This window comes from Brienomyrus brachyistius, chromosome 5 (assembly GCF_023856365.1).
Source record: "Brienomyrus brachyistius isolate T26 chromosome 5, BBRACH_0.4, whole genome shotgun sequence".
NCBI classification, from domain to species: Eukaryota; Metazoa; Chordata; class Actinopteri; order Osteoglossiformes; family Mormyridae; genus Brienomyrus; species Brienomyrus brachyistius.
In genome coordinates, this window is record NC_064537.1 from 5,028,455 (window position 1) to 5,055,513 (window position 27,059).

At 46.6% G+C, this 27,059-nt stretch overlaps 1 protein-coding gene and 1 long non-coding RNA gene across 3 annotated transcripts; one reads left to right on the top strand and one right to left on the bottom strand.

The window, feature by feature from the left end:
- Window positions 1-1,163: 1,163 nt before the first annotated feature.
- Window positions 1,164-25,848, bottom strand: LOC125742427 (vasorin-like). Of its 2 annotated transcripts, none has more exons than XM_049014412.1 (2): window positions 13,555-13,633; window positions 1,164-5,739 (listed from the first exon to the last, which is right to left on the bottom strand). In XM_049014412.1, exons 1-2 carry the CDS (start codon window positions 13,559-13,561, stop codon window positions 3,710-3,712), a joined length of 2,037 nt encoding a protein of 678 aa, XP_048870369.1. In that variant the 5' UTR covers window positions 13,562-13,633; the 3' UTR covers window positions 1,164-3,709. The 2 variants fall into 2 exon arrangements, with proteins under 2 accessions (XP_048870369.1, XP_048870370.1); XM_049014413.1 differs by lacking the exon at window positions 13,555-13,633 and adding an exon at window positions 25,590-25,848 and having other exon boundaries at window positions 1,165-5,739.
- LOC125742428 (uncharacterized) lies at window positions 12,436-16,234 on the top strand. Its single transcript, XR_007398102.1, has 2 exons — window positions 12,436-13,201; window positions 15,796-16,234. It is a non-coding gene; the product is annotated as an uncharacterized LOC125742428 (long non-coding RNA).
- Window positions 25,849-27,059: the final 1,211 nt, after the last annotated feature.

The window sequence follows — 27,059 nt, forward strand, 5'->3', positions numbered from 1 at the left end:
GACTTACTGAAAGTTCCTATTTCAGCCCCCCTCCCGTCCAATACTACGGGGCCTCAGTCTGCAAAGGAAGAAGTGTGATTTATTTTTAATGTATCTCCTTGTTCAAACTGTAAATGATGTTCATGTGTGTGCTGAAGCTGCAATAGGGAAACCCCATTAAACGAAGCCCTTATCTCAAACGGCCCTCTGTAGTCTGTCTCAGCAGAGTCACAGAGTCACATGCCAATATTTCAACGGAAAGATATCCTCGGTTAGGAGGGTCCCGTGAAGGTCCTCTCCTGAAAGAACAGTTGGAGTACGTTAGGTTACAGTCGAGGTCCCGTTGTGAGACTCGTCCATGGCAAACAGGATCACATGACACAGGCTATAAGGAAGGACTTCATTCGGGGATAGGAGTTTAGCTCACATGTGAGGGGAGTGGAATAACACAAGGCCATTGGACCAAACCAATGACTAGGGCAGGGTTAAAGGTCAGGCTCCAGGGCCTGGGCTCATTTTCTGGGCCAGAAGAAAACCGGACCCAGTTTTATATGAATTGTAATCAGGCACCAATGAAATGAGCCAATGTGCGCGTCACATGACGTCCTCTCATCCTGGGAATTAAGAAAACCACTGGAATAAACCAGGCCCTGTGCTAGACAATCAAGTGTCTTGGAGGGAAAGTTTATTAACCAAAGCTGTTCAAGGACAAATGGGATTTTATCGAACCCCAGACTGTCTCAGCGCCGACCCAAATCCTTATTTATTATTCAGTATATTTTCCAAGAATCTCCAGGTATGTAAGAATGCGCTGCGTTTATCCTGGACCGTTTTTGAGCGCCATGCACGTTTGGGATCACACATGCAGGCCACCCGCTCCGTCCTGTGTGAGGCGTGGCTGTTTTTGGACTCCTTCTCCGTCTTCACGTCTGGAAGAATACATATAAACCTGCCCCTAGTGACAGCAGGCTATTTTTGCAAATCAGCTCTGAGCCTCGGGCTCACAAATCTGCCGCCAATGGAAAAAAAAACATAAATACAGACCAATGGTCCGATGCTCTTATTACAGGGAATTTTTCTGGCCTCGTTCCCCAGGGGAATCTGCTTCTGGTTTGACGCTTGAGGAGATGGATTGTGCTCAACACGCCTCAACACCAACCGACACCAACAAGAACATCAGCTGGAAACAAGAACTTTTTTTCAATGACTATTTTTTTATTACTCCTTTTTTGTAACAAAAAGCATCAAAGTTTTTTATACAAATAAGTACACATTGAAAAAGCAAAACAAGTGAGACAGAAAGACAGAGATTCCCTAAATAAACAGGGAAAATTAAATCATATTGAAAATATTTTTAATATTTTCAGTCCCTTGATTTGCATGAAGCCATCAATTCCAGTTCAGCGTTTGGCTCTGCTGCTTAGTACCTGTGATCATTTTAAGGGTTTTGCAGTGCTGCGATTGTCTAAGAGGGACAAACGAAAGCAGCGAAACCGGACGGCCAACACACAGCGGTGTGAAATTTTGCACGCTCCTTCAAAATGCCAGTGACCGTCAAAGAAACTGCTTTGTGATTAGAGGCCTAACCACCAGAAGAACTCAATGGAGATCAGTTCCAGGAAAAGGCCCAGAAAATGCCCCCCTTCAGGCTTTGTCAGACATCCTCTGCCCGCTGTGCCAGTGCCAACACTTCTTCATGGCGAATGAGACGCCAGAGGAACTCATTCAGCTCCGTGATACATGGCGCTATCAGATCTGCCACAGTACTGTGTAGAAACTCAGGCAGTCGAAGAAAATATTTAAAGCTATTTACCTGGGTAGTACGTGCATATTTGGCCAGAAAAGAAATATATATTTGAATATATGCAAATTATGAGTGCACATAAAAACTAACAAGATTTGCTTCTGTTTTCCAAAAAGTTACTGATATCTAGTTGGACGGCTAGATGAGCACCGCTTCGGTTCCCAAACCTCTCCTCAGGGCCACCCCACCCATTCCATGTGTTGCTTAAGTTTAAGTTTAACTTCATGAGGGTGTGTGCTAGTGGTCGAGTGACAGAACACATGGATGTATTGGACTGTCACTACAAATAAGGGGGTGAGACCTTAGGAAAGGTTTTCCAGCGGCTCACGCCAGCACACTCTGGCAGACGTGCTCCCGTAAGATGAAGATCATTTTCACATCATCTTCTTTGACTGCCTAAGACGTTTGCACAGCATTATGACTGTAACACGCATTATGAATAAATCGAAAACTTCCTGACGACCCTCACTGTTCTACTGTCGACTGTCTTAGGAGTCGTGAGATCTTGATCTCCAATGGACCAGAACTTTAGATCTCAGGAAGGGTAATACTCTTGTACTCTAGAACAAGACAAATATCCAGCTGTCTAACGGGCATTAAAGGTGCTTTTTTTTTTTTTTATCCAACTCTGGATAAAGGTGTCTGCCAAATGGCCGAAGAGAAAATATATTAACAGAAAATGGCAAACAGACGACGGATATTCTTCCCATCCTGAAGTGCCTCCTGTGGAGTAATGACCTACTTTAAGATGTTTAAATCCAACAAAACCAGTAACAAGCCTTATAAGAAATCTTTCTTCTCTGATACAGCTGAAACAATATGCATGTATGTATTCCTGTCCATCTACATGTGGGTGTTTGTGTCAGTGTGGGTATATGCTTGACTATTCCAACATCCTGCACAACATCCGAGTCTGACTTTCTAGACAGGAAGTGCACTTAGCTCTGTGTCTGAACGTTTCACAGTCTGGTCAGCTGCGGACAGGCAAGAGCCGAAGTATAGCTGAAATTTGCCGGGGGGCATATCAACAAAAGGCATCTCGCAGCTAACATGCGGGGTCATGCGAAGTCCAGGCCTCGGCTGAGGTCCCTACTATGTGTCACCATCTGTTAATCAAACAAGTGGTGGAAGGAGACTGGCCTCGAATTCGGCTGGAACGTTCTGGAAGTAATTAAAACCGGTCTTCAGGAAGCAATCATGGAATGAGGAATAGGCACGGCGTTACAGGTACAGTCTGAACTACATGTATTAAAGCTTCCAAAGAGCAACAGTATCTTCATGTTCGAGGATGAAAGGCTGCGATGTTTCCTAAATAGTCAGCAGGGGGGTTTTGGGGGAAGGTGGGGGTTGCTGAGATTTCATCGGAACAACAGCAACAGAAATGCAAACCCCGGCCTTTAGGGAGGAACATGGCGCCACAGCCAAAACAAATTGTGCGATAAGTCAGCTCCCCCCCGTCTTTGTCCGGCTCCTCGGACTTTTCTGGCAGCTCCATTCCTCCTGATAAAGCAACATCCCCGTCTCGGCATCAGTGAGTCAGGCCCGGCGGGAGGGGAGCGCGACCCGTTTCACTGTGAGGCTCCCCCGGTGGAGCAGGCGGGAACAGACTGCAGGAAGACGCGCTCTCGCTTCCCTGCAACTCCATCTCCAGCTTCCCAGTGCCCTCTGACCCCTGTCAAAGGCAAGTGCAGGTCTAGGCATGCGTCCAAAATAACGTGCCAAGCCATTGTAGTCCAGCATCTGATTGAAACAATCGAGTTTACATACAAAGAGCAATACAAAAATAAAAACGAAATGAAGGCACTTCAAATTTGCGTTTTAGGAGGCATTAAAATTTGCACTTCGATCTGCGCTCGACTGTATATATCTTTTAGGTTTTCAGTCACTGACTGCTGCCACCCAGAGGAGGGAGGACTGACTGACATGTCAGAAGTAAGAAGGCTTCAAGGTGGCAGTGTTGTTGCTACCTGGGCATTGTCCCAGTGAAAGGGGACCCTCATAATCCCCGATACTCAGGCCAAGGGAGGCTGAGTTCTCAGGCTGCTTCTGCAGCAGTTCTCCATTGTCAACACAGGCCTTCACCCCCCCCAGCTCCAGGGGAAGGGCCTCGCCTAAATCAGGGTCCCCTTGTCCCTTACCCCTTCTCCTCTGCAAGTGGCAAATGGTACCAGCGATGACTGCCACCAGCAGCAAGACGAGCAGAGCAGCCAGTGTGGCACCAAGGACGGTGGTCAGATGGCCCTTCTCTGCCTGCTGCTCAGAGAGCACGGACTGGGGGGCACCGCTGGTGCTGGCTTCTGTACACGACCTTGCATCCCCTTCGCTGGGCTCGCCATGGGGACTGACGCATATGGAGTATGTGGAGTTGGGCCTTAGCCCACGCAGGGTGTACTTCACATAGGAGGTAGGGAAGTTTAGCTGTACGGGCCGCCGGTCTGGCCCAGAGAGGTTACGGTAGGTGATACGGACGCCCCGGATGTAGGGCCGTATCGCCACGTAACGTTGGAGGTCTAGTTGGATCGTGGTGGCGGTTACCTCCCGCGGGACAATGTCAGGCTCGGGGTTAGCTGTAGTCTCTTCCGGGGCAAGCGGAGCCTCCTCGTTCATGCAGCAGGGCCCCAAGGCTCCTGGCGGGCAGTCACACTCGAGGCTTGACTGCTGGTCTACCCTACAGATGTCACCATCAGAGCACAGAGGCTTATCAGTGGCCTCCACCATGTCTTTGCTTGATGAGGTCTCAGCTGAGGACAGGGGTTTGTTGTCCTTCTCGGTGAAGGGGCCATTGGTCAGATTAGCAAGCGGTATGGCAGGCATCGTGACGGGTGGAGAGGTAGAGGGCAGGACCTCGGAGGTGCTGCTAGTGATGGGGGCTGCAGGGGTGGTGACGGGACAACCGAAATCCGTGTGCTCCAGCTGATGCAGCTCCTTGCCGGCGTTTCGTGGCGGGAAGTGGCAGCGCGTCTCCTCTGGGTGTTTCAGGGTCACATCCTGCGCTTTCAGCCAGCCAGGCAACCAGGATAGGCTGCAAACGCAGTTGAAGGGGTTCTCAGCTGCTGTCAGCTGCACCAGGTGGGGGAATAGCTCTGGGAAACCCTCAGGAAATCCCTGCAGCTTGAGGCCACTGACATCTAATTCCTTGAGGGCATTCAGCTTTTGGAGGTCTTCTCGTAACAGCTGAGTCAGAGGGTTGGAGGCTAGGCTGAGTCGGGTAAGGTCTTGGGCTGCACTTACGGCCTGGGGCACGGTGCTCAGCTGGTTTTTGGATAAGTCCAGCTCACGCAAGTTCGTCAGGCCTCCAAGGAACTCCTTGTCCAGGCTACTTAGACCCATTCCCGCAAGTTTCAGAGACTCCAGGTGCGGCGTGTTGAGGTGAGTGTCCCCCAGAGGAATGTGGTTGAAGCTCAGGTCCAGCAGGAGCAGCATAGGCAGCCGCAGCTCAGGCACTGAGGTCAGCAAGTTCTCCTGAAGCTTCAGCTCCAGCAGCTGTTCTAAGTCCTGGAATGCTGCAGGGTGGATGCTCTGAATGCGGTTGCCGTAGAGGTACAGCCGTTCCAGCAGGACCAGCCCCGAGAAGCTATCTTGGGTGATGTGGGTGATCTGGTTCGAGGAGAGATCCAGATTGCGCAGGCTAGCGAGTGGCTTGAATGCTTCATCTGGAAGCTCCGACAGTTTGTTCTGACTCAGGTCAAGCATGACCAGCTGGGTCAGTCCTGAAAATTCCTTCGGGCTCAGGGCTTCAATGCCGTTCCTGAAGAGGTAGAGGTGCTTGGTGGTGGCAGGCAGATCCTGAGGCACAGAGGAGGACTGGCGCTGGGTGCAGAAGATTGAGTTGGAGCAGAAGCAACCTTCTGGACACTTGCCACCAAGTGCAGGTGCGAGTTGTGTGAAGAGTAGGACAAGGGAAAAGGGCAGGTGCCAAGAGCAGATCATATCCATGGTGAATTCAGCACCAGACCCTGCAGGTAATGAAGAAAGCAATATGTTAAACATTAATCGTTACTGATCTGCAGGAGAGAATGTGTGGAGAAATTCATGCTGCAGTCTAAGACTTCAAACTCATGAACTGATCTAGCAAGAAGTCCATAGGTGCTGGCTGCTTTTGGAAATGCCCGAATAAAAACAAGAGATGTTAGGTTATACCCAATAGGTTCATTATACCCAGCAGTTCACATTAAATATAGCAGAGACACTCCTGAAACCTGACTGGCAACGTGTTAGTCTTAAGCTCGTTAGGCACTCTTATAAACCAGTTCACCAGACCTGTTCTTAGTTAATCCACAGTGAGAACTGTTAAACGCTTTAAAATCAAAGAGTTTCTCTCCCGGCCTGCAGCTGTTGGCTCGTGTGTGTTGTTCTCAGGGTACGTATGCTGACGACCACAAAAAAGCACCCAAGAGCCTTCTGAACTCAGTCATGTCACATACACTGGGGGACATATGCAATGCTGGAGAAGAATGAGAGCCAGATTTTCCAGGGTCACACTTCCAAGGTAACTGTACTGTATGCTGGTTAGGGAAGGGTTGTGAGCAGACCCTCAGAAGGCACTTTAACATTTTGGGTTGGTGAGGGTCTGGACAAAATAATAAAAAAATTCATGAAAGGGGTAGTGGGTAGTTCCTCGACCCATTAGGTTATAGGGTTATGTAGCTTAGTGTTTGACAGGCTCTGCTATATACCCGAAAACACCAAACCCAGCTCCAGGATACTCAAGGACCACAGCCCCAACCCCACAGGCTACAGATTCCTCTCCAGGGCTACCCTACACCCCCAAATCACACACCCTGAAACATCTCCCCATAAAACTCTTCATTATAATATCAGGCTAAAAACTCCACAGTAGGACCCTACAACATACAGCCCCATCGTTATCACTCAAACCATCAGAAATACAGACAGCACATTGTGCCATGCCACAATGGTTAAACCCCTTTAAAATGAGACAACACACAGACCACAGGCCTACAAATGTCAGGACACCCAATGCAAATTGCAGGCAGATCAATGTCATGATACTGAGTTCCTTGTCATCCCCCCTACAGAGCTCAAAAACTCCAGACCCATCAGCCTTAACTACCTAATACTTAGATAGAGCTGTTAAAATACAAATATCTCTGTTGCATGCTATGATCACAATACATTCATCTACCAGTATCTCCCTTCCCTTCCTACACCTTGTCTTAATATTGTTAACATTGTACACCTGTCTCCAATCTTCCCATCAGGCATCAGAAATGCCAGCACATTGACGTCCAAAAGCAAAATTAAACTATTAAAGGAATAATAATAATAATAATATACCTATGTTATATTTTATACACTATATGAACAAAGGTACTGGGACGCGCCTCAATCAGTCTGAATTCAGGCGTTTCATTCAGACCCATTGCCACAGGTGTATAAAATCAAGCACGCAGACATGCAATCAGGTCTATAAACATCTGTGAAAGAATGGGTCGCTGATAAGAGCACAGTGAATTTAAGTGTGATACTGTCACAGGATGCCATCTTTGCAGTTAGTCAGTTCGTGAAACTTCTTCCCTGCTAGATACTTCACGGTCAACTGCAAGTGGTATTAATGCAAAGTTGAAGCGTTTAGGAACAACAGAGACTCAGCCACGAAGTGTCAGACCACGTAAGGTAACAGAGCCCTGTCACAGGCAGAGTGCATAATAGTCATCGATATTCTGTTGACTCAGTAACTGCAGAGATCCAAACTTGCTCTGGCATTAACCCCAACACAAAAACTGTGTGCTGAGAGTTTCATGCATTGGGCTTCCATGGCCAAGCAGCCGCGTGCAAGTCTGACATCACCACGTGCAACGCCAAGTGTTGGATGGAGTGGTGCAAGCACCCTGCCACTGGACTCTGGAGCAGTGGAGGCATGTTCTGTGGTGTGATGAATGACGCTTTTGTCTGGAAGTCTAATGGATGAGTCTGGGGTTTGCCGGATGCCAGAAGAACGTTACCTGCCTGACTGCACTGTGCCAACTGTGAAGTTTGGTGGAGGAGAGATAATGGTGTGGGGTTGTATTTCAGGGATTGGGGTAGGCCTCTTAGTTCCAGTGAAGGGAACTCTTAATGCTTCAGCATGCCAAGACATTTTGGACAATTCAATGCTTCCCACTTTGTGGAAACAGTTTGGGGATGGAGTCTTCCTGTTCCAACACGACTGTGCCTCATTGCATGAAGCAACGTCCACAAAGGCATGGTTGGGCGAGTTTGGTGCGCAAGAACTCGACTGGCCTGATCGCAACCCCATCTAAGACCTTTTGGATTAACTAAATGAAGATTGTGAGCCAGGTCTTCACGTCCAACATCAGGGCCTGACCTCATAAATGCTCTTCTGGATGAATGGGCAAAAATTCCCACAAAATCTTGTGGAAAGCCTAAACAGAAGAGTTGCAGCTGTTATAACTGCATATTGACGGCTTGGGATTTAGAATGAGATGTTATTAGATGTCATAGAAGTTCCTGTAGGTGAAATGGTCAGGTGTCCCAATACTTTGGTCCATATAGTATATACCTATTATGAGGGAAATTAACAGTTAAATTAACTGTACAGCGTTGGTACCGAGTTAAAAACCATTCTGTTTCACTTGGGCCGCCACTCTCCCCCCGCCCCCCATCCCGCCCCCAGTGAAAAGCTCTGGCATCAGACTTAGGGCCTCCCTGCCAGATCTGTCAGACGAGTTGGTCGAGTATCCGACCGTTCAACCTCAGCTGAGCTCCGGCTTCCAAATCTCCCTTTTTGTGTCGCTGCCGCTGTCTAAACACAGAGAGACTCACTGGGTCCTTTGATCTGAGGGCCCACAGGTCTCAGCGTGGGGTCGCCTGCACGCTCCACAGGCATGCCCAGTTTCTGCCTGTCTGTCTCGATATTATTTCCAAAAAGTGGATGTGTTGTAGTAACTGGAAGCAGGTGTAACCCAGGTCATTTCAAACAAACTTGAGCCAATGGGCAGACAGCACCAACTTCTGAATCACCAGATTGGCATAAGGTGGGTAAGAGAAATGGGAGTTTCTGTGTTGTTGCCTGCAATGAAGACGTCTGTGAAACGACAGAATAATGCGATTCCTGCTGCGAGAACGTGGAGTGTTGCAATACAGCGGCTCTCCTGAGGGTTCTCGTCGCAACTCGGGGATCATGGGAACTGTGGGAGACTGTTCTAGAAAGGAGCGGAACTAGAGCCCTTCTTGCACCATCCCCCCAGTCAGCACCTTCCAGACCATAGCTGGAGCCTGTTACCCAGAATGCAGCAGGGCAACGTCTCCCTGTCACATTTGCGTCAACTGCAGTACTGAGTGACGAGATACTGAGTGACAAGACTGAAGACAGGGATGAGAGGCAGGAAGAGTAAGAGAGCTCCAGAGATAACAAAGGCGGCTTATCTGTGTGCCTGTTTTTGCCTCTAGCTGCAGGAGGTCTCTACCTGTATCACATTCAGTTTGGCTGTGTTTCAGATCAAGCAGGCCTGTATAGCACTTATTTGTCAGCTGAACCATCAGATCCTGGGTGCTCCTGAGCCTGTGTTAGCACAAGTCACTGTGTCACTGTAGAAAGCTGTGCCTTGGACGGAGTGACTGCGTGTCATTATCGAAAGCTGTGATTTGGACGCAGTGACTGTGTGTCACTATCGAAGGCTGTGATTTGGACGGAGTGACTGTGTTTCACTATCGAAGGCTGTGATTTGGACGCAGTGACTGTGTGTCACTATCGAAGGCTGTGATTTGGACGGAGTGACTGTGTGTCACTATCGAAGGCTGTGTTTTGGACGCAGTGACTGTGTGTCACTATCGAAGGCTGTGATTTGGACGGAGTGACTGTGTGTCACTATCGAAGGCTGTGATTTGGACGCAGTGACTGTGTGTCACTATCGAAGGCTGTGTTTTGGACGGATTGACTGTGTGTCACTATCGAAGGCTGTGTTTCGGACGGAGTGACTGTGTGTCACTATCGAAGGCTGTGTTTCGGACGGAGTGACTGTGTGTCACTATCGAAGGCTGTGTTTTGGACGGAGTGACTGTGTGTCACTATCGAAGGCTGTGTTTTGGACACTGTTTCTTTAAATTCTCTCCTTGCATGATAGTGATTCACTCTGATTGGCCCAGAAGAGCATTAAACAATATCATGTCTTATTAGGAAGAGATGGCTAGAGAAGAGAGGGAGACAAGGAAAAGTATGAGGCCCTCCCCAGTCCCAATGACATCCTCCATCTGGGACACACATTTACACTCAGTCTTTGTTGTGGAAGAGACCGGTTCTACTTGTGCAAACATTCCCTCTGGCACGACCACAATGTCACCACAAGAAGAAGCTCGTGGGCCACATCCAGGGGCTCAGCAGAGACCGTCGTTTTATCTCTTTGTGTTGATGAACCATTTTTTTTTGCCTTTGTTCCTTCATTATTGGCTCTTTGAAACAGCCGCATGTCGAACATGCAGTGGGACCCAATCGCTGGTGCGGAGCCTCACCAGAAGGACTCTTTATTTGAGATTTACTGCTGGGGGGCAGGTGTAAGGGGCATGTAAAAGTAGAATGGGGGTGCTGCGTACGCTTACAGCCTGTAGTTTGGGACATGAAAGAGGCCATCGGAACTCGGAACTGCAGTTTTTAATGAGCTGGGTTTGGTCATTTTATTTTTTTTTGGGTAGTTTGGTAAATCAACTTCTGATTTAGCAGAATGCCACCGAGATCACTCTACGCACTCCCTACCGTCTGTGAGACATCATCACACAGTCAGCGGTGGCCACTGCACACAGGGGCCCAATTGTAAGGGACAAAATAACAGAACAAAAGATTTTTTTTTTTTTTTGGTTTTGCACAGATGGCTGTTTATTGCAGCAATTAAGTTCAAAGACAAAATATAACACAAAAGTTTGCAGTGTGCCGAGCAGCTCTAACACCCCCCAACCTCAAACAAGGGGGATAAAAGATACACTAGCTACAGCTGAAATCAGACGTTTACATACACTTCAGAAAAAGACGCACTGTCACACAAATCAGAGTAAACTGTTTGTTTTATGTCAGTTAGGATCACCAAAAATGTTTGTATTTGTTGAATGTTTTTTTGTATTACTTTCATCAAAGTCAGAAGTTTACATGCACTAAGTTTGTTATGTCTTTAAACAACATAGAAAATTCCAGATGATTCCAGTCTGAGCTTTAGAAGCTTCTGATAGGTTAATTGACACCATTTGAGTTAATTGGTGGCACACCTGTGGATGCATTTTAAGGCGCACCTGAAACACAGAGCCTCGTTCTGGGACATCATGACATCATAAGAATGACATCAAGAGAAATCAACCGAGACATCAGGAAAAGATTTGTGGGTCTGGCCCCTCCTTAGGTACAATTTCCAGATGCCTGAAGGTCCCATGTTCGTCCGTTCAAACAATAATATGCAAGTATAAACATCACGAGGCGAAATGTACAAATCAACACCGGGACAACAGCAAAAGACCTTGAGAAGATGCTGGCTTAAACTGGTAGGATAGTATCATTATCCACAGTAACACGAGTCCTGTACCAACATGAGCTGAAAGGCCGCTCAGTGAGGATATAGGCATTGCTTCAAACCCACCATAAGAAACCAGACTGCAGTTTGCACGCGAGAATCTTGTTTTTTGGAGACATGTCCTACGGCCTGATGGAACTAAAATTGAACTGTTTGGCCATAATGACGAGCAATATATTTGGAGGGGAAAAGGGTGAAGCTTGCAAGCCTGAGAACAACATCCCACCTGTGAGGTACGGGGGGGTGGCAGCATCATGCTGTGGGGCTGCTTTGCTGCAAGAGGAGGTGCACTTCACAGGACGGATGGCAGCACGAGAAACGAAAATTATGTGGATATATTGAAGAAACATCGGAAGACATCAGCCAGGAAGTTAAAGCTCAAGCACAAATGGGTCTAACAGATGGACAATGGCCCCAAGCAAACCTCCAAATTAGTGGCTTAAGGACAACAAAGTGAAGGTACTGGAGTGGCCATCACAAAGCCCTAACCTCAATCCTACAGAAAATTTATGGGCAGCAGCACTGAAAAGGCGAGTGTGAGCATGAAGGCCTACAAACCTGACCCAGCAACACCAGTTCTGACACCAGGAATGGGCCAGAATTCCAGCAAACTACTGTGAGAAGCTTGTGGAAGGAAACCCAAAACGTTACCAAACAGTTTCAAGGCAACACTACCAAATACTAAAAGAGTGCATGTAAATTTTTGACTTTGATGAAAGTAATAAAAACAAAAAAATAAAATGATCTCTCTCTTTATTCTGACATTTAACAAATTCAAAAAATGCTGGTGACCCTAACTGCCCTAAAACAGAGGTTCGCTCTGATTTAACGCTCGACAATGAGAGAAAAGGAAACGTCTTTGTGTTTTTTCTGACGTGTACGTAAACTTCTGCTTTCAAGTGAATTCGGGGACTGCATCCTTCTGACACTGCATTCGAAGACTAAATGCACGACAAGGCCGTCACGTTTCAAAAGCCCTTTCAAATGCAGCCTAGAAATGCGTTCGTCTTTTGTCGAGATCCCAGGATTCATCTCGCAAACCTTTCTTAGGACGCAGCCGACAAAGGCTACAGAGACCGCGTCCTTCGAAGGATGCAGAGAGAGGATGGAGAGCCCTAGAGTGGTCACACCCCTTCCATGAACTTACTGAGTGGGCCCATTAAAAGATGCCCCCCCCCCCGGTGTAGTCATGCTCTAGGCTTGTTGCAATTCGCCTGTTAAGCCCCTCATTCTGCAGGCTTTGCACGCCTGGAGGCAAAATCTAAACTGTTAGGAAAGGTGAAAGCCACCCCAGTGCCCCTGTCCCAAGCAGGGCAGCGAGCATGTAGGGGCAGGACCGCCGTAAACGGTGGGAAGGGGAGAGGCCGGAATGTCGACCAGATCATGGAGTTTGTGTGCGGCCTTTCGCCGAACGCGCACACGTGGAGTTCGGTGCATTGTCACAAAAATGGCTGTTCATGGAAAAGCGCGGAGGAACTCCGTCAGAAACTGACATGTGACGACAGACACCCGCATGCCCACGTACACCCTGAACACCCTGAACACCCTGAACAAGCAAACAGGAGACCGCCTGTATTAAAAAAAAATAAGACTGACAAAAAAAAAAAAAAAAACGATGAAATTCATTTTTCAAGATGTCAACATGAATTGTTCAACATAAATGGACGACATCAGCACAACGTGTGCGAGCACAAAGACTCCAGGTGAGAAACGGGACCAACGGGTCTGACCGTGTCAGTGGGGCGTCGCTGCAGGTGAATTTACGCTGTCTGCACTGCAGAGACTTTAACGTCAGGCCTCCCTGTTAATTAGAACAGGAGACCAAGCGACAGAGGGTTGGGATGGTAGTGAGAAGGGCAGCTCGCTCACCTCCCAGGAAGGGAGTCGCTGCACCCCCGGGAAGGTACGTTACGGTAATTGCGGTAATTAGTAATTACAGTAGCCGATTAAGATATCATAGCATATCGTGTGTTGGATAAAAAAAACAGGTAAGCCTCCTAAAGGGGCATTAGAGGGGCATGGAGACCCTGGCAGATTTAGTGGGGGGTGGCATTTTATAGGGGCACCAAAATGTATTGTTTAGTCCTGAGGGACTTAGCGGGTAACATTTTGTCAGGGGGCCTAGAATTTGCAGCTACGCCCTTGGTCTTCTACAATAGCGGGGCTAATCTGAATCCTTTTTGGGGATTTAACCTGTCAGGTGATGGGGCCCTCGCTGAAGAGGCCCCCACCCCCCCCCGCCCTGTCTGCTCTCACCTGCCATGATGAGCACGGCTCTAAGGCAGCCTGGACGCCCTGTCTTGGGGTCTGGCACTGGGAGGCCTTAGTGTCGGGGTGGGTGCAGTTTGAAACGTGCTGTTCTGGGGGGGGGGGAGGGTAAGGTGGGGGGGTAAGGTGGGGGCGCCTCTGCAAGTTTACAAGGCACAGTGAGAAAAAAATGTGCTGACACCAATGAAAGGTGGAGCCGAGTCTGCGATGGCGAAAGGGATCTGCTAATACTTCCAGAGAAAGCAGAGCTGTGTGTGTGTGTGTGTGTGTGCGTGCAGTGTTTGGAGCTGTGTGTGTGCGTGTGTGTGTGCGTGCAGTGTTTGGAGCTGTGTGTGTGTGTGTGTGTGTGTGTGTGTGCATGCAGTGTTTGGAGCTGTGTGTGTGTGTGTGTGTGTGTGTGTGTTTGTGTGTGCATGCAGTGTTTGGAGCTGTGTGTGTGTGTATGCAGTGTTTGGAGCTGTGTGTGTGTGTGTGTGCATGCAGTGTTTGGAGCTGTGTGTGTGTGTGTGTGCATGCAGTGTTTGGAGCTGTGTGTGTGTGCATAAAGTGTTTGGAGCTGTGTGAGTGTGTGTGTCTGTGTTTGTGTGTGTGTGTGTGCATGCAGTGTTTGGAGCTGTGTGTGCGTGTGCAGTGTTTGGAGCTGTGTGTGTGTGCATGCAGTGTTTGGAGCTGTGTGTGTATGCGTGTGCAGTGTTTGGAGCTGTGTGTGTGTGCATGCAGTGTTTGGAGCTGTGTGTGTGTGTGTGTGTGCGTGTGCAGTGTTTGAAGCAGTGGATTAGGTTTATATTACATTGTAGAGATCAAATGATCAGATTTTTCAGGTCCTCACTAAGATCTGGGAATGTAACCAAAAAATGCCAAAAGTCTCACTGTTTGGTTACTTATGGTTAAGGTTAGGGCTGGGTGGGGGTTGAGGTTGTCATAGTCAGCATTAGCATTTTTGAATGAGTGGTCCCCATAAAGATATGTTTACCCGACATGTGTGTGTGAGCGTGCGTACGTGTGTGTAATGTTTGGAGCTGCGCGTGTGCATGTTTGTGTCCTGACTGTTTCACTGCAGAATTGGCACAGAGGCAGTGTTTAATTAAACAGAGAGTGTGTGTTTGTGCACGTGTGTCCTGGCGCACTGCATGCAGTGACTGTCATTTTGCTTGCATAAGACTCCTCCCCCCACCTCCCAAAATACACTGCAGTATATTTTGCAACAACTAAGTTATTCTGTTCCAAAATAACAAACAAATTAATACACCTGGAGTTTCCATCCCCAGGACAGAACCGACATTTCTCACCAGAAGGCATGCGGATCAAACAGCCTTTATCTCTCTCTTCATCTCTCGCTCCATCTTGCGCTCTCTCTCTCTCTCTCTCTCTCCTTCTTACCTGTCAAGTCAGCCCTTGAGCATTTCGCTTATTAGTCTCTGAGCTTAAACTAAAGACAGCTCATCTCCACGCAGAGCTCTGGCATATCTTACGGGAGTCAGGCGCCAAACTCGGAGGGAAGTGTCAGCAAATGGAAAAACAACAGACACACTTATCCCCCAAGTAGCTAAAACACACTGCTAGATATGACTCATTACTCATTGTTGAAACAGACACATTAAATCGGTTTGTGGCAGATGTTAACACGTAGGGATCTATGATTTATAACTCACATTTATATCTCTGTTACTCGACTCACATATATGTAAAGAACATTAATATTTTTTGTTCGAATTGTACAGCTGTATGTTTTACTGGAGTGATTCAAAAGTGGTGTTTCTTGGTTAATGGTACCTCAGTTAAGTCCCTACTGAGACTTGACCCAGCAACCTTCTGTTTGGATAATTCAGTAAGTCATCTGGCTATAATTTATACTCATTCAGTTTGCTGACCCTAACCCCACACCTGTTTCCATGTGAACAGTACTCTCTGTGTACAATACTTTGTGTATATATTACTCTGACTTAAGATTACATTATCCACTGGTACAAACAGACAAAATTGTACTTAAGACCTGAGATCATATTTTGCTGGGACGAATGTCTAAACTCTTGTCTATTTTAGCAAATACAACAGTGAACATTTGGCATTTAACCATTTGGCAACTTGGGACATAATGCAATAGGCATGTCACTTCAGCTCTGGGCGCGGCATTGCAGCTGTCACCAAGAACCTGAGAAAAGGTCAGGTTTAAATGCCAAAAATAAAACCCATTCTGAAACCAGTCTCATCAACACGTCCTCTCCGCAGCTTCGACATGCCCAGTCTGGCACCAGGAAAAACGGCGGCATCAAAATACGGAAGGAACCTTTTCACTCTTTAATGTGCAAATCCAACTGAACTGTCGACTGCATGAAATCAGTATATTCTTTACGTCTGACAAGAGTAATGTGGGTCCAAATCAACCCTCCTTTTCCAAAGTGATTCTTCCGTCCCTTGAAGCCCAGGACAACAGCTGGGCCCTGTAACCTTCCCAATAGGTTCCCAACCATCAGTACTTTGCTCTGAAATCCATCGGTTTTGCATTTTCCTCCAGCAGAAGTGAGCAGCCTTTTTTCAACAACGTTTGTTCAGGACAAGAACCGGTGGGGAAGTTCTATCCAGCAGTAAAGCTGGACCTCAGCTGGACATTAACTGCTTTTATCTGGTGGACTTAGTCTTGAACAAATAAAATAAAATCTGTCTACATCCTCCCACCTGTTTGAGTAAATCAGTCATTCGCATTTCAGACATTGCTATCGCCAAAGGTGGCTGGGCCTATTAGACTTGAATGGAGGTTTTTTGTCATTGTTTGGAAAGACGACTCTCGGAAGACAAGCTTGGGAGGGACTTGGTAGTCTACAAACGCTGAGCCACAATGTTTGGGTACACATACGCACGTCTGTGTGTGTGTATGTGTGTGTTTGTATGTGTCTGTGCGTCTGTGTGTACTGGCCTCCATGCAGGCAAGTGAGCAACAAGTGGGTAAACATTGATTAATTTCTGGCAATTTTTTTTATTTCTGTTTGCTTAGTCACCTGCTTATTTACAATTTACAGGCATTTAAGCGAAACGTAAATACTCTTGGCAGAAAGATTCAAACAAATGAAGAAAGCCATAACGTCGCCTTGTGTCGTCTGGAGATCGGTGTTTAGAGACTGTCACATGACCTGGCAGCATGAAGGCGTGCACTGAGACGACAGCTTGCAAGAAGCAGCTTCAAAGGATCACATCCCTTTTTGTTTAAATGCTGCCTGTTGACCGATTCGCTGGCATCGTTCGAACAAACGCAATGTGCACAAAAACATTTGTGCTTGTGTGGTGCTCATTGAAGCTCAACAGTTTTCCATGGATCCAAATCACAACATGTCACTCCTGACTTAACCTAACTCCTGACTTAAAAGGGATTAAGGGAAATGAGAGCAGAACTGGGAGAGAGAAAGAGAAAGAGAGGTAACAGACGGATGGAGATGGATGGAGGCATATGGGCTAAATTCTCCAGCACGGTTCTCAAAGTGCTCACAACACCTCTGAGACCTGGGAGCCATGGGGCAGCCATAGAAAGAGGGTGATGGTTTATGTAGATCAGCTCTGAGGCCTGTGGACAGACAACATCCAGCGTGACCCCCCTCCATTCAGTGCTCTTTCCTCTTTAGAGGAAATCAATCAATCAGCATTGGTGTCAGGAGCCGCGAGGCTAACGAGCCAGAACCGAAGGATCTGTTTAAAGGTCTACACGAGGCTCAGGGCCCCTTCGGCCAGCCCCGAAGGGTTTGTGTAAACTGTCTCCTTTTTAAAGCGAAACAACTCCTTCATGTGTTTATCACTGATGAAAATGTACATGGGAGGGAGGCTTAAGGACAACCCAGTATACGCAAGGAACCCAAGAGAATGGACCACTAACCGCCCAACCGTTTGGCACCTTCCTTTCTCTGCATTTATCTGCAGAAAGTTTACAGAACGACTAAGGAGACCCTTTGAGCTTCCGTGACATCTGCAAGCGAGCTCCCTCTCAGCGTCTGAAAGAAGAAGCCGGTTCTCTCATCCTGTACACCTCTCTCCCATCTCTTTTTAATTGCTCTCCAGCTTGTGCTTTTCAGCAGAGCACTCGGACCAGTTCTGGCATCTCTGTTAGCCTCAGTCTCAGAACATGTGTCAGTTGGATAATGAGCCAGACAGGAGAGCATCTCCCAGATATCTCAGGCCTGAAGACGACGGCTCCCTAAACAACCCTGTGGATAGGGGGCTGGATTTGAGGCAAAATTCCAGAGTGCGAGATGATGCCGCTTGACCGCGAAGCCTGTATGCCAGAGGGACTGCTTTGAACAAAAGAGAAGTCCCATTTATGAAATTTAAAAGCCAAGCCTTTCCAGAAGAATCAACACAGAATCTGCTGACAATGACTTATGTCTAAGTGTTTGTACAGAGCACGTTGCGCTTAAAAGCAAACACACAAATCCGGGCTCCAAAGTAACAGCTCATTCAGAACCTCAAACCAACCCAAATCCCCAATGAAAGGCTGGAGCAGAGATCAGAAGAGAGAACATTTCCAGCTAGCTTCCACAAGACACCTGTGCTGCATTCAACTGATATAACAGTGGCGAGTACAAGATCAAAAGACTGCGAAACCTCATAGAGGATATTTATTTGTTGATATGGTTTTATCGATTGGCATACACCACGGCAAGGTAACACAACTTACTCTTCGAGAAGACGATATCGCCGCAGTCCCAGATCCAATAACAGAAGCGAGATGAGCTTTCTCAGAAATACTAGCCGGTTCATCAGCGAAGAACTTAGAGATTCAAGGGTAACTAGTGAGACCGAGTCATTTCCTTCACAATCAATCTGCAATCATTCTTGGAGATTAAAACTTCAACCTAGTGCTGTGAGAGTATTTTGCATGAACCTCTTTGGAACTGGCTGATCTGTTTGTAGGTCACATGAGCACTTATACAGCCAGAATGTTCTAGACAGAAAGAATGGGCCTAATCGGTTTTATTCCTCAAAGAAATGTCACGCCCTCGGCCTTTAACTTCTAAGCCTTTCCTTCTTCCCCGAAATGAAATAGGACGTTACAGACTTTCAGGCTGTTTTTGGAAGGAAAGCCTCTTTATATGCACTGGAATGTCTGATTTGGACCCCGGTACCTCAGAGTGCACATCTCATCCAGCAGCAGGCTTCCCGAGCCCTGCTCTCACCCAAACCCCGCATGTACCCTGGACGGGCTGTTAAAATTGGCCAGTGGGGAAATTATACAGAGACACACCTAAATGATTCTGCTTGGCTGAAGCGTAACTCTGAAAAAAAGACAACTCTGGAAAAGATATCACCACTGTCCATTGTTTTGTAAAATCCATCGGAGGCCAACTGTGCTGCTGAATCAGACTTGGGTGGATTTTCATGAAGTCACAGGTACCTTAGTGTTGAATCTCAGTTATAAAGCTCCTTAAATTCTAACCTGTGTGTGGTGAAGGCCTGACACCACCCACACACACACACACACACACACACACACAGGAACCAACACACATGCACAAAAACACTGATATGCTAACACTATTGTTCTGAGGTCACATTAATCCCAGGAGAGAATCAGGTTCTGGAATTGGAGTATTACCCAACCTGACATAGTAACCAAATGTGGTAAAGAAAATATGCTACCCCCCGTCCATTCCTTACCCCATGCCTGTCCTGCAGCCCCCTCCCAGGGAGCAGAGCAGATAGCTAACGTGGGGGCAGGATTTGGCGTAAATATTCTGAAGCAGCTCTCTGATCACACGCTTGCCGCTGGGCAGGACTGGGCTCCTGGCAGATGAAGCTTGAGGGAATTTTTTCCAACACCATTTGGTGTCATTTCTCTTTGATATTTTAGCTATTTTAGCTGAAACTCGGAGGGCGGGTGCAGATTTGAATTTCTTGAAATTCTTGAAAACGAAAACAGACAAAGATATGAACGTGGGCCTCTGGACCAAAGAGAACTTTCCAAAACTGGGACTGGAAATGTTTTAGGCAGAGAAAAAAATCACTAGAAAAGCACAAAAAAGTATCTTTCTATGTGTCCCGAGTGTCTGAGCGCGTCCACATGCCCCCGTGTCTGACATCGGTGCTGTCTGGGCTCTTTAACAGCCCTGGGTGCTGGACGCTGACCCTGTGATGCCTGACAGAGGAGGTCGCAGTGCACTGGCCCAGTTCGGTATGACAGAGCACACACACCCCTGCACTCCTCGGCCAGCAGCGCACGCTGCACAGAGCATTCCATCCACTTGTTATGCTTGACCCTAAATGGATGTGGCCCTCGCACACGGTCTGACTGGACCGGCGTGACGTCAGAGAGAAGGTGCATGGGTGGTTAATGGGTGAGATGTAGATCCTGTGGGTTAAGGAGCTGTGATGTTTCCCTTTGATTTTTACCATAAAACCTCCAGTAAAATACATACTTCTGAAAAAATAAAGAAAACTTTGAATAACTCTTGGTTCTTCCTATTTTTCTTATTCTTCACATCTTTATTTATAATAATAATAATAATAGAGAGCAGAATAGAGAAATGAATCGCGCAGATGTGGGAGCAGTAAGTATGTTTGGGAACTGCTGTCATGAGCTTGATGACCGAAGTAACTGGGAATTGAGTTTCTTTCCATGGTACGGGGGGGGTGCATTTTTTCATCGCTCTGAAGTGCCGCCTCTGAGTGAATCATTTGGCTGCGACCACCCTTCCTGCATCTGGCCTGGAAGAGAGAGCGGAAGGTTTCTCTCTAAAACTTCTCTGCTGCTTCTCTTTTTGAAGCCTGGAGATTTATTTGGTTTTGCATCCCAGAGGTGTGCTTAGGAAACCGGGTGCAGGTTAACTCCAAGCACCTGGACATGGCCTCATCACATGGGGTTGGATGGGGGGGGTTTCAGAGGTAAGGGCATGTCAGCACCCACAGGCATGTCCTGCACTCACTCACACACCCACCCACCCAAACTTCTGCTTCTATGCTTCATGTCTAGAAAATTCTGTCATCTCACTGTCTAAAACGCTACTCATTTAAAGAAGGTAAAGAAAGAAACTATAAACATTAACTCAATGTCTTTAACTCGAAGTACGCCAGCAATATATTTTTGTTGAATTGTTTATTGAACACTTTAGTTCATTAATTTTTTTTTTGCCATTCATAAATGAAATTTAGGTGATGCACATCACTACGGGAAGGTTTCAAACTAGTAACCATCTGGGATTCACCATCATAACCTTTGGGCCCAGCAAATGGTGAGATATTTTACTGTGAACTGTCATACTTGCGTTCTTGCATATTCAAAAACGACACTGCAGAACCTCAGATTCTACTTAGGTTCTGCAACGGGGAAGTGTGGTCACTTACCGACTCAACACTGTGGTACTGGGTCCTTTGAGAACCCAGTGCAGAGAACAGAAGTTGATGCTCTGTGGCTTTGGATCTTTCTAGAACCCAGTAGGGATTCTAAATGGTAGCTGATACAACACTGCATGGATCTAGGTCATTCTAGAAGTCACTGAACAGGACAGCACCTGACCTACTCTGTGGTTCTAGGTCTTTCTCAAAGCCAGTATGAAGGATCCAAGTTGACTCACAACAATCATATAGCTGACCTGCCTCTGTGTGTGTGTGTGTGTGTGTGTGTGTGTGTGTGTATGTGAGCAGGTATTCCTATCCTTATGGGGACACAATGTCCCCATAAGGGAAAACTCTATTTTATACAAATCAGTGACTGCTATGAAAAAGTTAAAAATGCAAAATCTCTTGTATTTTGCTTGGTTACTTATGGTTATGGTTAGGGCAGGGTGGGAGTTAAGGTTGTCATAGTTAGCGTTAGCATTTTTCCCTTCATAAGGATAGGTATACCCTACGTGTGTGTGTGTGTGTGTGTGTGCCCGGGTATAGCATGATATCCCCCGCTGCTCTTGCAAAACAGTATCGTTTGTGGAGCCCAAGCTAGCTTCTTCTGGTGCCAACAGAAACAGGCCCACACAGAAAGTTCAGCCCCAGGGCCACGCAGGGCCTGGAGCCTGGAAGTGGAGCACTGCCACTGCATTACTCACTGTAGCACTTAAACACAGTGTGACAAACAAAAACAGACAGTGCGACACTGCTGTGTTACAAAAACAGTGAAGCAATACACAATGTTACACTGCCGCACTGTAACACCATGCAAAACCCTCTCAGTAACTATAAAACACGCAAAACAAACCCAAAGGTATGAAGACATTGGTTTTATTGTCATTGTAAAGGGAGTATGTACTATGAAATTCAATCGTCACATATCCCATCATACTCCTGGGGTCAGAGATCAGGGTCCTCCATCTTTCCAGCACCCCTGGATATACTGGGAGAGTTCTTAGGGGGGGGTTATTGGGGATACAGGCCTTGCTGTAGGGCCCAGCAGTAACATTACATATATTATAATTCTGCTGGACACAGGATTTAAGAGGGTCACCTGTAAGGAAGAACTTTGGTTTGCGGAAGAGGAGCCTATATTGTAAAAATTTTAAGGGGCCCAGTCATGTCTTTGTGCAACTCTTCCGGCCACCTGACTGATGGTCCAGAACTTTCCAGAAGGTCTTTAGACTTCATGACCAACTGGAAAGGCATCTTAGATAATAGATGTGGTCATAAAGCTGCATTTTCCTCAGTGGCGCGAAAGGATTTGACATCCCGAAGTGTTCTGACATAATACATAACAGCCCAGGCAGCTCGCAATAACGACACCTGCAGATGCATTAAAAACTGCAGAAAATAAGAAGCCAGGTCAGGTCCGCAAGGTGCCTCAGGAGAAGCATCAGAGGTCAAATAGACCCCGGGGACTCTGCTGGAAGCTTTGAAATCAGCGACGCGGAGCAGGAGGTTCCTCACTCATTTTTAGGGAAGTGCAGCTGGAAATTAAAACAGTAAATGCAACCGTTGCATGTCATTTTGAACACTGACAACGTCGCAGGCCAACATGTCATTCAGCGCATTTAATAACCAAACCCTGGCTGTCCAACAAACAGACGTGAGAGTAAACGTCACCAACTCCGCCTTAGACACCGGCCTCAACTGCTGGTGGTCTGACGCCGCCTGAGAAACGGTCGCAATTTATTTATAACCAGAAGGCAGACGTCTAATGTCAGACGCAAAGAGAGAGCAATGCGTCTGTTATTGTCCATCTTCTGAATGCGATTCTTTCTTCATAAACAAACTCTTTGGCTGAATGCAGAACTATGTCACAACAGAGTTTCAAAACAAGGCCCTCCCTTTTTCACAGTTATAAACACCACATTTTAATAGCCACACATGTACATGCATGCAAACACCCTCTGCATCCGGAAAAATGGGCAAAATAATCACAATCAACATCTCGATTACCAAACTGTACCAGGGCTGTTGACAGGATGAACTCTGGGAGCTCTTAAGGAAAGCAGGCTCCAATTCCTTAATGGGGACCAAACAGGAGCGAGTCCTGTAGCCCTGCTCTCCGAGAAGGGGCAGCTATGCAGAAGGGTCCGGTAGCCAGCGTCTATAAAACAGTAACTAACGCTGGAGGGCCTGGTCACAGTGTGTTTCCTGTGTTTCCTCTCTCTGTTTACAGTCATTGCACCCATTTCTCCACCTACTAATTTCAGGCCTGTTAACCATCTTGATGCCCCTGTTCAACTCACCAACACCCCCCCCCCCCACACACACACACACAGAACTCATTTCCAGCTCGCCGGTTAGCCAAACCTAAACCCTTCCAAACTCTTATTAATCTTCCTCTTTGGCAGGCTTCCCGCTTTTTGTTGCCATCGCAGAATTACCCAGAATTCCCATTACCTGTGCTTGCAATATCTCCGGCATGCTTACGGGAACATCATGGAACGCAGCAGACCGTTCCATCTGTACGAGACTGTACGAGCTCTGAGCAGCTCATTCAGCAATAGACTTCTACACCCACAGTGTAGGAAGGAGCGCTACCGCAGGTCATTCCTACCAGCGGCTGTCAGACATTATAACAGTTTAGCGTGAGTATTTTTTACTCATATATGTTTAACTGACATATCACATGCTGTAACCAGGATCATTCACACCCCACCCCACCCCCGCACTTGTGTACATATCTCTGTACATTTTGTACATATCTCTGTACATCTTTATTTATTCCAAAACTTTTTGTACATTTGTATTTATATCTTTGTGTATCTACCTGCTCCTATTGTTCTATATTACGTTTTTGTGCAAGAGCTCTGTAACACCTAAATTTCTCATTCGTGGGATAATAAAGGTTTATTCTATTCTATTCTATTCTATTCTATCATTATGTTACTAGCTTATCAGATCTGTCTATCTACATTTACTTAGGTGTCTTAGTTTTCTTATAGAAAACTGCCTCATTTTCTACAGTATTTAGAGGTATATCTGCAGTTTGTTCAGGCATCTCAGGTCTCCTCCGATCAGGACCTGTGATCTGGCTACTTAAACATGGCGCCACCTACAGGCACTTGATATTCCTGCATCTCGTTAGATCACGCTACTACAATGTCAGACATTTCTTCATTTCTTTCCTGACATATTCAATGCATTCTGTTTCCAAGACTGCATGACCTTGTGGATGAAATGTACATATGCTGATACGGATGTTACTTTTTTTTATTTTTCTTTGTAGAGAGTAGATTTGTGGTTTACAAATTTTCTTTTCCATCCATATATCCAACCATGCATCCATCTTTTAATCAATTAGAGTTGCTTGTCTATTAAACTTGCAAATATATTATTTTTTCTTCCTTTTTCATAAGGAATGCAAATCAGGGCTCCACAATTCAAATATCTATGCCTAGGATTTGGGATACGTTTTATTAATTTTCCACGAATAGCGGAAATACTCCGCTATAAAGATTTTTTTTTATTACCTTGGGTTTGATAGACACATTTTATTGGCATATTATAGACGTCACTATATGCTATAAATCTGAATAGTTAAATATACTTAAATTTGACCGCTGTTTCCCCCGTGTAAATCTCCGTTTATTTGTTTAAGGAGGATTTGCAGAGCATAGGGTCCGCGACGCCTGGGGCTGAGCGTCACTCCGCATTTAACACGGGTCACGGCCGTCCCGTTTTAATTCAGCGCAGCCTCGGGGAATTCAGGCCATCTATCGAGGTCATCTATTAGCACTTCTTTATACCGAGAGAGTGCTTGCATATTCATCAACTGCTATCAAACTGACAGGAATTTTATATTTTTCCTCTTAAAAATTATGCGTGCCCTGGTCCGATAAATCAGCCATAACAGATTAATAACAAGTACCTCAGACATAAAACCTCTAGAAAATATGCCAACAACATTAAATTGCATAATTAAGTGAATCCTGTTATTTTACTGACCCCATACTTGCGCTTAGTATGACACACTCGCGCTCGCGTCCCCCTTGCACACATTTAATACGGATGCAGCCTCATAAATTGCTTATTGTAGAAGTATTCCAGACGACTCCGTACTGTTATCTATCAGATAATCTCAGGACATCACGCAATTGTGCTCTATGCATTACGCGATGAGTCGGCACGTGTCTTGTTTTAAATGTGCGGCGCGGCGGCAGGCGGGATTTCTAATAATAAAAACTGTGCAGAAATGCTTTAATCCTAAATCTGCTTCAGCACCGTCCGCCGCAGACCTTTCATCCTGATGTCGGTTCATCTCGGCCAGGTTGATGAACAGTCAGAAGCCGGTGGAAAGGTACGATCGAGGCAACTTACCCGCACCCACGACCCACGGGCTTCTAAGTTATACACAAATTGTGCAATAAGAAGAGACAAAGCACACCATGTTTCTAGGCATATACTCCTACCATATCTACATGGGGCGCAAAAATGCACTTAAATTAACTCCCGTATGTTTAACATCACTTCATGATGGAAAACGCTGGGGAAATACTTTCTTTCTGAAACTTTTCTGCAGAAAAGTTTCCCCCGAATACCGAAGCGCATTGAACCCAGCTGCTCGTTAAATATTTTTAACTTATAAAGTTCAGTGCATCACGGTATCCGTGAACTTCGAAGTGTGTTTTATTATGCGCGAGATGACTTACCGGCTTGAATCTTGCAGAGAGACTTACAGTGCGAAGTCTTAAATGATCTGTGCGACTTGATAACTTGGAAAGGACCAGTGCGGAGAGAGAGAAAAATTAAAATCCTTCCGAGGCCATACAGGAAAATGTATCGGTACCCCTGCAAAGACGAGCGGATCGCGCACCGGCGTCTGCCCGTGACTCGATAATTTCCACGTACAGGAATGCCCGACTGCGAGCTAGCAGGTCGCCATACAGACAATAGGGCTTTATGGGCGAGCGAGAGCCGAGCGCTTTAAGCGGCAGAGGGGAGGGGCGAGCTCCGCCTGGGAGGAAGCCGAGGCGCTCTGGGATCGGAGAGGCTCAAGCGCACCGGCAAGAAATCTGGGTGCCCTAAAAATTAAGGGGTTCTAATACATGGCGTGGAGCTCTACTTTTCACGAAATCTCTCATCTTAATACACACCATGCTAGACAAAAAGTTTTAGAAGATTTATATAATCCTATATAACTAAATTAATAATATCCATCCATCTATTTTCTGTAACCAATTCAAGGTCGTAGGGAGTTTGGAGACTATCCCGGAGGCTACTGGCACAAGGTAGAGAATAATCCAGGACGGCCAACTCATCGCAGCGCACACTCTGCTAACCATGTGTTTTTTTATCACTTCAAGCTTAATAAGCAAAATATTTTACATGCAGAATACAGAATACACCTACATTACTGTAATGTCGGCTGTACATTCGGATCATTATGTGAGCCTTAATTTTTACTTTCTTAATAGGCCTACGTATTAGGTACTAATTAACTATTATCGTTCCACTGTGAGCACTTTATTAAATTACACTTGACCGTGAACATGCATGGGATGTTATACAGATGGGTAATGAGCCCTGAGCTCTTGCTTAAACGTGCTGGTTTAAGTATCTATACCGTGTCACCCCATATACCCCATATACCGCATTACCGCACAAGATGGGCACCACAACTCACATCTGGGCAGGGCAGGGATCACACTTCTCTATGTCACGGGTTAGGAAAGGCCCAATCCCAGCCTTAAAACCTAATCTATGTCTACAACCCCATGCTTTGGTCCACAGTATATTGACAGGCAGTCGTGCCAAATACAGGAATCCATCCATCCATCCATTTTCCAAACCGCTTATCCTATTGGGTCGCGGGGGGTCCGGAGCCTATCCAGGAAGCAATGGGCACGAGGCAGGGAACAACCCAGGATGGGGGGGCAGCCCATCGCAGGGCACACTCACACACCATTCACTCACACATGCACACCTATGGGCAATTTAGTAACTCCAATTAGCCTCAGCATGTTTTTGGACTGCGGGGGGAAACCGGAGTACCCAGAGGAAACCCCACGACGACATGGGGAGAACATGCAAACTCCACACACATGTGACTCAAGCGGAGACTCGAACCCAGGTCCCAGAGGTGTGAGGGAACAGTGCTAACCACTGCACCACCATGCCGG